Below are 12,766 nucleotides of genomic sequence, written 5' to 3'. Positions count from 1 at the left end.
GGAGAGAAGCAGCAACAACAACAAAATCTATACATCTGTTTAGATTTATTAAGGTAACATTCATATAACATCAACTTTACCATTTTATTTTTTTTATTTTATGTTATTTGAGAGAAAGTATGAGAGAGAGCATGAGAGAGAGAGAGCAAGCTGGAGCAGGGGTGGGGTGGTCAGAGGCAGAGGGAGAAGCAGACTCTCCCTGCTGAGCAGGGAGCCCAACACGGGGCTCAATCCCAGGACCTTAGGATCATGACCCAGGTGGACGGCCCAGGCTTAACCGACTGAGCCACCCAGGCACCCCAGACTTTACCATTTTAAATATCCAGTTTAGTGGCATTTAGTACATTCACAGTGTTGTGTGTCACCGCCACTTCTATCTTAATCACAAAACATTTCCATCAGCCCGCATGGAAATCCCACATCTGTGCGGCAGTTTCTCCCCATCCCCTGCCTGCAGCCCCTGGTGTGTATTCTGTCTGTCTGGATTCATGTGTTGGGGACAGTGCCTGTTAATGGAGTCACACTGTACGTGTCTGGTTTCTTTCACTTGGCCACCTGTTTTCAAGGTGTATCTACGTTGTAACGTGTGTTAGGACTTCATTCCTTTTTGTGGCTGAATTGTGTGGACACAGGCCGCAGTGTCTATTCGTCGGTTGATGGACATTTGGGTTGTTTCTACTTTTTGGCTGTCGTGAATAGTGTTGCTGTGAAAAGTCTGTGTAATACTTACTTGAGGACCTGTTTTCAACTCTTTGGGTATATACCTGGCAGTGGAATTGCTGGGTTATATGGTAATTCTGATTTAATTTTTTGAGGAACCACCAAACTTTTCCATAGTATATGTTTGAATAAACATAGAGAAAGATGTGAAAACACACCCAGTACCAGTGACTTCAGGATGCTGGGAGAATGGAGGGCTGATTGCAGGAAGTTAATAATTTCTCTGTTGCTTCACTGGTTATACTGAGCATGGATTTTAAAGATACAAGTAAGAAGAAAGGGAAAAAAGCATACAGAATCAAAGCTAAAAGTATAGAGAATACATAGAAGTCAGAGTGTAGGATTTTACAAGGGGTCACGTATTCCATAATAATGAGAATGAAGTGTATATTTCTAAACTTCAGTTTTAGGATTTCCATTTGATTCTTTTGAAAAATACATTTCGGTCTTCTGGGAAAATTCTTGGTTTTTCTCTTTTTTTGAACTTATGAATTATGTTTATTAAAAAATCTTAACCTGCAAACTCCAGTATCTGAATTATTATGCATCAGTTTCTGTTGTATGTTTTATTTCTCTTGGTTTTCAGTCCTACAGTCCTGTCTTTCGGCATGCCTAGTTATTTTTGATTAAATGGGGGATCCTACGGCATGCTTGGATGGCTGTTGCTTAAGCATCTGCCTTCGGCTCAGGTCATGATCTCAGGGTCCTGGGATTGAGCCCCTCTCCTTTTACCCCTCCCCCCGTTTGTGCTCTCTCTTGCTCTGTCACGCTCTCACAAATAAAAAAATAAAATCTTTAAAAAATAATATATGGGGGGAACCTACGTTTTAGAAATTCTGCAAGCTCCAGATGATGTGCTTTCCCCGGAGAGGATTCATTCTTTCCTTCCCTGGGCACATGGACTGTGAGGTGATCATTCTGATGTCATCTTCCTCTGGTCCCCCTGTTCCTGGGACTTAGCTCTTCAGAGTGCTCAGCGGAGGGCCTGTAGTAGCATTCTCTGCCCCTCCTCTCATGCGTGCCCGAAACTCCAGGCTTGGTTTTCTCAGCACCCTTAGACCACCCCAGACTGCCCTGCTCTTCGAGCACTCCAGTTTAGGTTTTTAGCCTTCTGCTCCCTGCCGTTCAGCACATGTCCTAAGGGAAGGCAGGTTGTGCGTTTGAGCCCCTCGGCTCTGCCATGCCCCTCTAGCCTAGAAGGACCTCCAAAGGCTCTCCTGGTGTCTCTGGTCCTGTGCTGGGAGCAGCTCAGATATTCAGCCTGTCACTTGCGCTCAGAATCACAGCCCCTTGCCTGCAGTGGCTACGGCAGTCGCCTCTAACCTCTGTGAGCTTTTCTGCTCTTTGAGTCTTATTCTTTCTAGTCCTGATGGCTCTGGCTGCTCTTTGATGTCTTCAGACAGGTAATTTTTGTTTACCTGGCCTTTCTTACTGTTCTTGGCGGAGTGTATTTCTGCTGCAAGCTGCTCTAAACTACCTGGAAGCAGAAGTGCGTGTCTTCTAGTCTTAAAAATCTAAGTAGTTCATGGGGCGCCTGGGTGGCACAACGGTTAGGCGTCTGCCTTCGGCCCAGGGCGTGATCCTGGCATTGTGGGATCGAGCCCCACATCAGGCTCCTCCGCTATGAGCCTGCTTCTTCCTCTCCCACTCCCCCTGCTTGTGTTCCCTCTCTCGCTGGCTGTCTCTATCTCTGTCGAATAAATAAATAAAATCTTTAAAAAAAAAAAAATAAAAATCTAAGTAGTTCAGAATTAATTGATCCCTGTTTGATTGAGGAGGAAAAAGGTAATTACTGCACAGGATGATTGGGCAGTGTTTCCATGCTTGTAGATCTAGTTGTATTACTTGTCCTGACTTCTTCCTGGGCTCAGACTGATTTTGTGTTGTTCGTGTGACGTCACTGATTTTATATTCTGATGCTTTGAAAGAACTCTTCTTAGTCCACTCACTGTGGTCTTTTATTTAAGCCTTGGATTCTTCACTCATCTCCTTAATAAATAGCTCAGTACTTCCTAACCAGCGACCTGCCTCATGGCGGTTCAGGAAGAAAGAAAAGCACTGTTTGGTTTCTGTGGAAATAAATGGCTTGGCTCGAGTTGTAAGCATCTCCACTATACCGCAGACACTGACAGCCTGTTTGAAATATTACTTTCCATTTGGTTTGAAGCCGTCTTCAAGTGATTTGTTTTCATGTTGTGAAGGTGTCTCTTTTTTGTTGTCCATTAAGTTATTAGGCTGAATAGTCCGCGTTTTACTTGTTGGTCCTCTGGCCTGACCCACCCTGGACCAGCAGTGACGTGAAGCTACTGGTGGACTGTATGTTACTTTAATGGTGTCAGATTCTAAGCTGCACGGGTTATTCTTTGGCTCGGTACAAAAATGCTTAGAAGACCAGCAGAATGAGTAGAGACATCTATCTGGTGGCTTGTGTTTGGTGTTAGCGTAGTTGTAGATAGAACGGATTTCTCGTGAGGCCACATGGTTCTCTCTGGCTAAGCCTAAGGCTGCCCGTAACAAAGGACCACAGACTGGGTGGCTTAGAACAACAGAAATGTGTTCTTCACGCTTCTGGAGGCCAGAAGTCCGAAGTCAGGGTGTCAGTCGGGTTGTTTCTTCCTGGGAGACCTGAGGGAGGATCTGTTCCCAGCCTTTCGCCTGGTGTCGTGCCTGCCAGCGGTCCTCCGTGCTCCTTGACTGGTGGCTGTATCGTCCCCGTCTCTGTCCCCATCGCTGCATGGCCTTCTTCCCTGTGTCTCTCTATCTCAGACCTCCCTCTGCCATCCTCTCAGAAGAGTATCTTGGCTCGAGGGCCCAGTCTAAATCCAAGATGATCTCATCCCGAAATCCTCAATTACATCCGCAAAGACCCTATTTCCAAGTCAAGTCATACTTACAGGTTCTGAGTGGACATATATTTTGGGGTCGCACCTTCCTGCACTTGTGTGTGTTCACTACCTTTTCTGAGTCAAATAAGTGTGATGCTTCTCAGGGGAAAGGAAGCTGAAGAAGCAAAACATTTCCGTTTGGCCCTGTCCTTGCGAGGTAGCACACGATCCAGGTCCAGAGTTAGAGGAATTACTTGTTACAGCAGGAGGTTCAGCTCTGCGGTGTGGGCTGGGAGGGAGTAATAGAATCAGTATGTAGGATCTGGAAATACTTTCAGAGACCAGGCACAGCTTACGGTACTAGCAGGGGAATAAACTTTCGCCACGTAAACAGCAGATACTAGCTCGCGGCTGTGAAACCCAGCAGGTTCTGTTTTTTGAATGTTTGGTTTTGTTTTTTTGAGTGAAATCTCATTTTAAGGGTCTGCCCGAGATTAGATTGGAAGGTAAAAAGGCTTGGAAAATAAAAAGCCATACATAGTTCTTAGGATTTCCCAAGAGAAAGGCCATGAATTTTCTTTTGTCTTAAAATTTGAGGGAGAGAATGTTGGGACTCACTACTGGTATGTTTACCAGCAGGAAAAAGGCTATGAAGGAGGAAATTTAATGTCTGTTTCTCTAACGCGTGCCAGCCTTTGAGTTTAAACTTCAGTGAAATTCAGCCATTTGTTGCAGTCGTGAAAGTGTTCTTTCTTGTCCTGCAGATCGAGGAGACTGGCAGAGGGAAAGGAAGTTCAACTATGGTGGTGGCAACAACCCTCCGTGGGGCAGTGACAGGCACCACCAGTACGAGCAGCACTGGTATAAGGACCACCATTACGGGGACCGGCGACACATGGACGCCCACCGTTCCGGGAGCTACAGACCCAACAGCCTGTCCAGAAAGAGACCTTACGACCAGTACAGCAGTGACCGAGACCACAGGGGACACAGAGATTACTATGACAGGTAGGTCGAAGGTCCTGAGACACCAAGCGCTGACTGAGACAAGTGACATACACATTCACGTACTTACTAAATGTTCATTGAACCTTTCATCCTGTGCCAGGCATGGTCCCTAGTCTGAGCTGATGTTTTTGCCGTCAGGGCATCCTCAGGGTGTTGGGGAGGAATCCCGGTGTAGGCAGCTGACACCGTGTGCTGAGTGGATGGTTGAAAGTAGAGGTCTTTGAGTATTTTTTCCCGGGGGCTGAGGAAGAATAGAGGTTGCTAATTCTCCTTGGCTTTGCGCCCTGGAGAGCCTGCCAAGCAGAGAGAAATGGCATAGGTATCACCGGCCCAGGGCAGGAGTTGGCACCCAGAGAGGGGAGCCCGGAAGATGAACACTTGGGCTAGTAAGGGGTTGATGCCAAGTTACAGGTCTTAAGTTGTATTCTTTGGGTCATAGGGAGTTCATCATTCCGCTTATATGGGAAGAGTTTTCTGCCTTCCTCTGAGGAAACATAGAGAAGAGGTAGCCTTAAAATATTAGAGTCTGCATCCAGATTGTTAGCTTGGTGCAGGCTCTCAGATACACGAGGCGGCCGGCTCCTGAGATGGGCCCCAGCCTGTGGTCCTCGTCTGCCGCGAGCCCGCAGTTAGGGTGGAGGGCTTGGGAAGTCGTAGCGTCGTGCACAGGACTGTAGCCTGTGAGAGGTAGCAACACAGCAAGGGCTGAGGAGGTTTTCTTATTCTTCCTAATTTTAGGCTTGACTCTGTGTTAACCTCACAGCAGCTTTGGTTTTCATCAGGCTAACAACATGCTTTGTTTGGACTTGCATTTAAATTTGGAAGTTTTGTATAAATGTCTCCTTTTATTTTGGAGGATCTGATAACACGTTAGCACAGCGCTGTAGCCAGGCAGCAGCTGTCTCCTTTAGAGGGGTCTCTGTCCCCCTCACCCCCCACCCTTCCCTATGGTCTCGTCTCGTCAGGCTCCAGTGGGCATCTGCCCTGTACGTCTTTGTCTAGGTCTGTATTTCCATTCAGTATCACTTTTTTTCCTGCCTGAAGAACTTCCATTTTAGTATGGGTCTGCTGGTGACAGATTCTTTCAGCATTTCCGTGCCTGAGAAAGTCTTTAGTTTCCCTTCGTGTATGAAAGATACCTTTGCTGGGTATAAATTTTAGATGAACACTTTCAGCACTTAAAAGATGATGTTCTTCTGTCAGCGTGAACTGTTTCTGATGAAAAAATCTGCATCTTTATCTTAGTTTCTCTTTATATAACGTGTGTTTTTTCCTTTATTACTAGTCTTAAGCAGTTTGATTATAGTGGAACTCGGTGTATTTTTCTTCATTTTGTTGTGCTTGGAAAGTGTTGAGCTTCTTGGATCTGTGCGTTTCTCTTTCTTATCAAATTAGGAATTTTTTTTTACCGTTATTTCTTCTGTCCTCCCTCTCACCTCCTTTGGAGATTCTAATTACACCTATAATTAGGCTGTTTGTGTTGGTCTCCCAGCTCACTGATGCTCTGTTTATTTTTTTAAATTTTGTTTTCTCTCTGTCTCCTTTGGATAGTTTCTATCACTATGTCTACAAGTTCACTGAGATTTATTTTTCAATGTCTAACCTGCCTTGAGGCCCTTCCAATATATTTTGCATTTCACACATTGGAGTTCTATTTCTAGAAGTTGTATTTGGGCTTTTTTTTCCTCCCCCCCATTTTAAATCTTTCTCTAACCTTTTGAAATCTGGAATACAGCTTATAAATAGTTTTTATATCCTTGTTGGCTAATTCCATCATTTGGGTTAGTTTCAGTTGAATAGCTTATTTCCTCATTATGGTCTTAGTTTCCTGGTTTTCTCTATGCCTAGTAATTTTTGATTAGCTGCCTCACTGAGTGCTGGATATTTTGTGTTCCTATAAATATTCTGGAGCTTTGTTGTGAGACACTGGTTACTGGCAAACAGTCCGATCCTTTCAGGTCTTGCTGTTAAGATTCTTTGGGCAGAATGGGAGCAGTGCTCTGGCAAGGGCTGCGTGTTGCCACCACTGAGGCAAGAACGCTTCATTGTACTCTACTGGTGTCCCTTGAAGCTTGAGGTTTTTCGGTATAGCTGGTGAGAACAGGGCACTTGCACCTCTAACTTTGGGGGTGGTTATTTCCTGGCCTTGGGTAGTTTCTTCACGTGCACACCCTGAACACTGTTCATTGAATCCCCAAGGGGAACCCTTTGCAGGTCTTTGAGCTACTTTCTGTGTGCAGACTTCTCTTCTGCATTCCATCCTCTGAACTCCGGCTGCCTTGGTTCTGCCTCCGCCACTCAACTCTGAAGTCTGAGTTGAGGACTGGAAACTGTTCCCTGCGCTGAGGACTGGAAACTGTTCCCTGCGCTGAGGACTGGAAACTGTTCCCTGCGCTGAGGACTGGAAACTGTCTCAAGGCACTGAGGGGGTTTATTACCAGCTTCATCTCATTTGCTTTCCATCCCTCAGGGAGTCACTGTTCTTTGTTACCTGACATCTGGTGTCTTGAGAACCATTGTTCTATACATTTTGTGTCCTCTCTCCTCTCTCTTGTTTAATAAGGGGAAATTCACATAAGTTAACTATTTTATTTATTTTTATTTTTATTTTTTTTTAAAGATTTTATTTATTTATTTGACAGAGATAGAGACAGCCAGCGAGAGAGGGAACACAAGCAGGAGGAGTGGGAGAGGAAGAAGCGGGCTCCTAGCGGAGGAGCCTGATGGGGGCTCGATCCCAGAACGCCGGGATCACGCCCTGAGCCGAAGGCAGACGCTTAACCGCTGTGCCACCCAGGCGCCCCAAGTTAACTATTTTAAAGTGAACAGTTCAGTGACATTTACACATCCACAATGTTGTGCTGCCATCACTAGCTTAAGTTCCAAACACTGATCACCCCAAAGAAAACCCCGTAGCCTTTACGCAGTCACCCTGTTCTGTCTCCCCGGCTCCTGATCACCGCCAGCCTGCGTTTTGTTTTTATGGATTTACTTCCCTTAGACAGTTTGTATAAATGGAATCATACATGATGTGGCCTTTTGGGACTGGCTTCTTTGAACACATAGTGTCAGTTTGAGTCTCATCCACACTGTAGCACGTGCTGGTACTTTGTTTTCGTGGCTGAATAATACTGAATAATACTCCAGTACTCCTGTATTGTTTATCCATCCATTTATTGATGGACACTCCCAGTTGTTTCCACCTTTGGCTCTTGTAAATAGTGCTGTACGAAGACAGGTGTAAAAGTATTCATTTGAATACCTGTTTTCAATTATTTTGGGTATATACCTAGGAGGGAATTGTTTAGTTATATGGGAGTTCTGTGTTTGACTTCTTAGAAGCCACCTGTTTTCCACGGTGGCTGAAACGTTTTACCCCTCTGCTAGCAATATACGACAGTTTCCATTTTCCCACATCTTTGCCAACACATACCTTCTGTGTGTGTACGTGTGTGTTTTTAACGTGGCCAGTCTGGGGGGTGTGAATCAGGGGTAGCTCACTGTGATTTTGATTTGCGTTTCCGTGATGATTAATGTTCGTTAAAGATGTTGAACGTCTTTTCATGTGCTTAGGTGGCTATTTGTAGATATTCTTTGGAGAAATGTTTGTGTCCTTTGCCCATTTTTGAATTGGATTGTTTGTCTTTTTGTTGTTGACTTGTGCCAATTTTCTTCTAATAGGATAACAAACAGTTTACTGTGGTGCTAATTAAAAATTTTAATATTCTTCACATTGAGTCATTTTTTAAAATAATTTAATTAACCCTTCATTTATTGTTGACTGGTTGGGTTGATTGTGGCTTTTACTGTTACTAATAACTTCTCAAATAATTTCTGTGGCTCTTTTTCTCCTGGGCCAGGTCAAAGAATATGAAAATGTTTGTAGATCTTGCCAGTTTTCCTGAAGGGAGTACAGCTTTACAAAGCCACCAGTGATTCAAGTGTGTACTTGTTTCATTGCAGACTTGAGGCTTATGTCATTTCATAGGATGTGTTTTGCCAATAAGTATAAAATAGCCCTTTGTTATTACTTTTGTGGTTTTTTTTTTTTTTTTTCGATTCCTAGTAATGTAAGTATTTGCAAACTCTGAGTCCTTTGGAAGTGTCCTTGAATATGAGTGCATGAGGAAGAGCCAGTGGACGAGGAAGAAGGGGATGGGTTCGGTCTTTCAGCTAATCCTTGCATCTCCATTTCAGGCACCATCATGACTCTAAGCGGAGGAGATCCGATGAATTTCGGCCTCAAAATTACCACCAGCAGGATTTTCGACGAATGTCTGACCACCGCCCCCCTATGGGCTACCATGGCCAAGGACCCTCGGACCATTACCGCTCTTTCCACACAGACAAATTGGGGGAGTATAAACAGCCCCTGCCCCCCCTGCACCCTGCAGTCTCAGACCCTCGCTCGCCCCCTTCTCAGAAGTCTCCCCACGATTCCAAGTCACCCCTGGATCACAGGTCTCCTTTGGAGAGATCGCTAGAACAGAAAAACAACCCAGATTATAACTGGAATGTTCGGAAAACATAAAGGACAGCTGGGAAAGAAGGGGAGAGCAAGAATCATTAAGCACCTGGATATTTTTGGTCTGATCCAGTAGGAGCCAGTTATCTAGACCAGTGAGTGGAGTTTCTGGACATGCTGCTGCTGTCAGCTTGCCGGCGGAAGGAGCACCTCAAGGAGTGGGGGGCCTTTCACTCGGTCCAGGTTGGGTTTGGGTCGCCACTCCTGCACTTTGACACCCCATCCCATTCCAGCCTGGTTCTGGCCTATCACCGCGATGGGTGCTAGGAGGAGGACGTGACGTTTGTGTACCAGCTTTGTGGGCTGTGTTTCCCCAGTGAAGGAAGACGGGATCTTAGAGTCACGAGTATTTTGTTGCCGGGGTCCGTGCGCCCTGAGCCGGGGCGCGGTGGGCTGGGTCGGAGCGTGTGTGTGCAGGCTGCCGGGACCTGCTGGACAGCACACGATTTGCTTCACTGTGACGTGACAGATGCTGCTGACGGGGAGGGGGCTTGGGGCTCGCCTCTTGGGACTTGAAGGGGAGCAGGTGCACTCCTCAGACGTGTTCTTGGGAGAGACCGTACACTCGGGCCTCAGCATGACACCTGTGGCCCAGGGGGACAGAGAGAAATAGCTTGCGCAGCGGCCCCTTCCCGACCAACACTAATTTTTCCCACACTATCTGTACATTTCAAAGGCTTGGTCTCCCAAGGGGCCTCCTTCGCCCTGGTGCCTGGGAAGCGGGGGCCCGTGTGGGTGACTTCTGAGTACTGTGAGCGGGGCAGCACTGGCGTGGGCGTGGGTCTTCCTTGGTTGGGAGTGGGCTGAAAGCGGGGCTAGGGTGGGGGCAGTGTGGCCAGGGACCCGGAATCCCCGGTGGATTTCTGATCCTGTGACGAGAAGTGTTAGTTCAGGGCTGGGGGCGGAGGGGGAAGCTTGCTGCTGGCTGGTGCCAAGGTGGGGGTGCAGGTGCAGGTGGTGCGTGGGTTTCCTGGGGAAGGGGGGGCTTGTGCCCGGTCAGCCTCTGCAGCCGCCTTGTAGTTCCTTTAGTTCCCTTTGCACAGCGTGAGGAAGTAGACGGCGCAGAGCACGCGTGCACTGACCCGTGTGGCGGGTGGACAGGCGAAGCTCAGGGACCTGTGGGGAACAGGCTCCCACGGCTAGTAGGACATCAGTAGACTGGAGCTCTGGGTTTTTCTTTTCTTTTTTTTTTTTTTTAGAATGAGATCAAATAAAGTATAACCCTAAGTTAAAGTTTTTGCGAACTAGAAAGCCTCCAAGGACGGGCTTGCGCCGACAGAGTCAGAAGTGGGAAGGCAAGTTGGTTGCACCATTTCATCAGGCTCCTGTCATTCTGATACGGGGCCTTCCGTTTTACTCATTTTAAATATCGCTTGCCAGTATTGTTTGAGTGTCCAAAGGCCTTTCTAGGTGGAACAACTGACTTGAACCTACACTGTGCCTAACTGTCCAGGCTCAGAGCTGGTGAAAACCTTCCCATTGGGCACACACAGCGTTAAACTCCCTGAACTAACCTGTGAGGACTTCATAAAATGATCATCACTTGCTTGCCGGTACCCTGGGCAGCACCATGAATGCCTTTACAAAGAAATCCCCAAGTCCTAGCACCCTCGTGAGGCAGGTGTGGCTTTGGTGGGTCATTGCCGCTTGCTCTACGCAGCGTCCTGGGGCTGGCCAGGCGTGCGTTCCAGAGCAGAATCTGGGTCCTCACAGCTTGTGTTGGGAGCTTAGTGGGCCTGCCCCATCCTTACTTATCTCCTCATGGTACTAGGTTGTTCAGCGTGGACTTGTAGGGGGTCCCCATGCCCCAGAGCACAGCCCAAAGGAACGCGTAGGAGCCCCCTGGCCACGGTCATCCCACTGTGACTGCTTGGTGAGAGAATGTGTCTGCTTTGGCCACTACCGGCTTAGCCTCTTGCTGACAGTACTGACACTACCCTGTGGTGGTCTTGCCCAGGCCAAAGAGGAAGGCTAGGTTGGCTTTGGGGTAGGGGAGTGGGGGGATGAGCCCCAGCATGTCTCTCCCTGTGGGAAGTCAGGCTGTGTCCTCTGGGAGGCACGGCATCCCCTTCCCTTAGAGGCGGCCCTGAATTTCAGTAGCAAGGGTGATTTTCTCTGAAGTTGATAGGAGGTGTGAGTCATTCCCACAGATGTCTCATCATGAAGAAAAAGGAACTCCCTTTTGTTTACATTCAGGACTTTTAGTGCCATACGATGTAGCAAAAGGCAACATTCGCCAGATCAGTGTTAAATTGATTATAAAATTACAGTATCCCCATAAAAGCGTCTATTTTAGGTGTTCAAGTATGTTTGAAGAGTGGGTTGGGAAAAAGGCGTTTCCTCCTTGACCTAAATCAGTATCAATGCTGTATGCTTTTATCAAAAACCAGTTTGCACAGGTAGGAATTCTCTCCCTTGCGGACGGGATCAGCTGCCCCAGGAATCTGCGCGGGCGGTGTTCCACGGAGCCTAGCTCTGTGGATGTAATAATTGGGTAGAAGCGGCAGGGGCCGAGGAAGAGGGGAGTCAGCATCACCTGAGGTCTGACTATAAACAAGGATTCACGTGGTCCACCACAGCCCTGGAGAAGGATGCTGTGAAGGCCCAGGTCCAGACTGTGGTCCTTTCAGAGATGGCTGGAGAGAAACAGCCCGGCCCTCTGCAGAGCTCGACCTGATGGCCCCTGGGCCCCCCTCTCTCCTTCTAGTCATTCCTTTAGCCCTTCCACGGGAAACCAGAACACTTCTCACATCGTGCTGCAGACATTCTAGCCTGATGCCCGAGAGCTGCATCAGGCCGTGCGGTGCACACGCGATTCAGTTACAGATTCACACAGGGACACTGGAGTCCTACAGACCAAAATCCACTCGTCAGCAGGAGCGGTGGCCCGGGGCCCAGCACCAGTGGTCTTCTGGCTTGTCTGAGGGCTGCCGTGTTGGGCGAGGAGAGCCAGGCCAAGGGTCCAGGCTGCTTTAGTCCATCCGTACCCCACGCGTCTGGGGACAGATGGTTTTTCTTTATTGTAAAATTGTGGACTTTTAAAACCTGTTGACTAAACAGTAATTAATTTATATTTGTGAAAAATGCCACTGTCCTAGTGATTTCTGATGTAAATACTGTTGTTTATATAGTATGTATTAAATTTTCCTACATTGTAAAACTGCTGTACTTTTGATTCTTGTATATTAAAAAGTGTTACTAAGGATTTTTAGAATTGGGCGAACACTGTTACGTTGCGTTGGTGTGAACTCTGGGCACAGCTCTGGCTCCCTCCCTTCCCTTGGTCGCTGGGTCAGGCCGCTTGCCGGCTTGTGAAATGGAGCCTTTTAAAGTCTTATTGTTTTTCCTTCCGGCACCAGTTGTGTTGGGTCCGGGACCTGACCACTGCAGGTTCTGGAGATGTTCCCCGAGCAGCCGCTGCCGGGGGTGACGGCCCCTGGCCGAGCAGCTCTCGTCCACACTGGGTGGCATGAGCTGGAGGAGCCTGCAGCTGCTGGGGGGGGCGGGGGGGGCAGAGCTCCCTTTAGTTTCCCCACAGTGGTGGTGTTGGGGAAGGTGCCTTCGGAGACCCCGTGTCGTCCAGATGGGGGTCCTGCACGGCCCCCTCCATCCAGAGGAAGTGAAAGCATGGTATCTGCCAGCCCACAGCCTTGAGGGTAATTTAACAGTTGGGTTATATATTCATGAA

General features: G+C 47.6%; 1 protein-coding gene across 3 annotated transcripts in view; it reads left to right on the top strand.

Annotated features, from left to right (window-relative positions):
• CHD2 (chromodomain helicase DNA binding protein 2) overlaps nt 1-12,281 on the top strand; it is a 120,694-nt gene extending 108,413 nt beyond the window's left edge. For all 3 annotated transcript variants that reach the window (XM_040642746.1, XM_040642747.1, XM_008687623.2), the window contains 2 exons: nt 4,310-4,553; nt 8,751-12,281. In XM_040642746.1, coding sequence (XP_040498680.1) covers nt 4,310-4,553; nt 8,751-9,084 — 578 coding nt within the window. In that variant the 3' untranslated portion in view covers nt 9,085-12,281. The remainder of the gene's footprint in view (nt 1-4,309; nt 4,554-8,750) is intronic.
• Nucleotides 12,282-12,766: the final 485 nt, after the last annotated feature.

The sequence above is a fragment of the Ursus maritimus genome, unplaced genomic scaffold, assembly GCF_017311325.1.
Source record: "Ursus maritimus isolate PB19 unplaced genomic scaffold, ASM1731132v1 scaffold_27, whole genome shotgun sequence".
NCBI classification, from domain to species: domain Eukaryota; kingdom Metazoa; phylum Chordata; class Mammalia; order Carnivora; family Ursidae; genus Ursus; species Ursus maritimus.
Note: the sequence above shows the minus strand (reverse complement) of the source record. Positions and strands in the feature narration are given on the sequence as shown.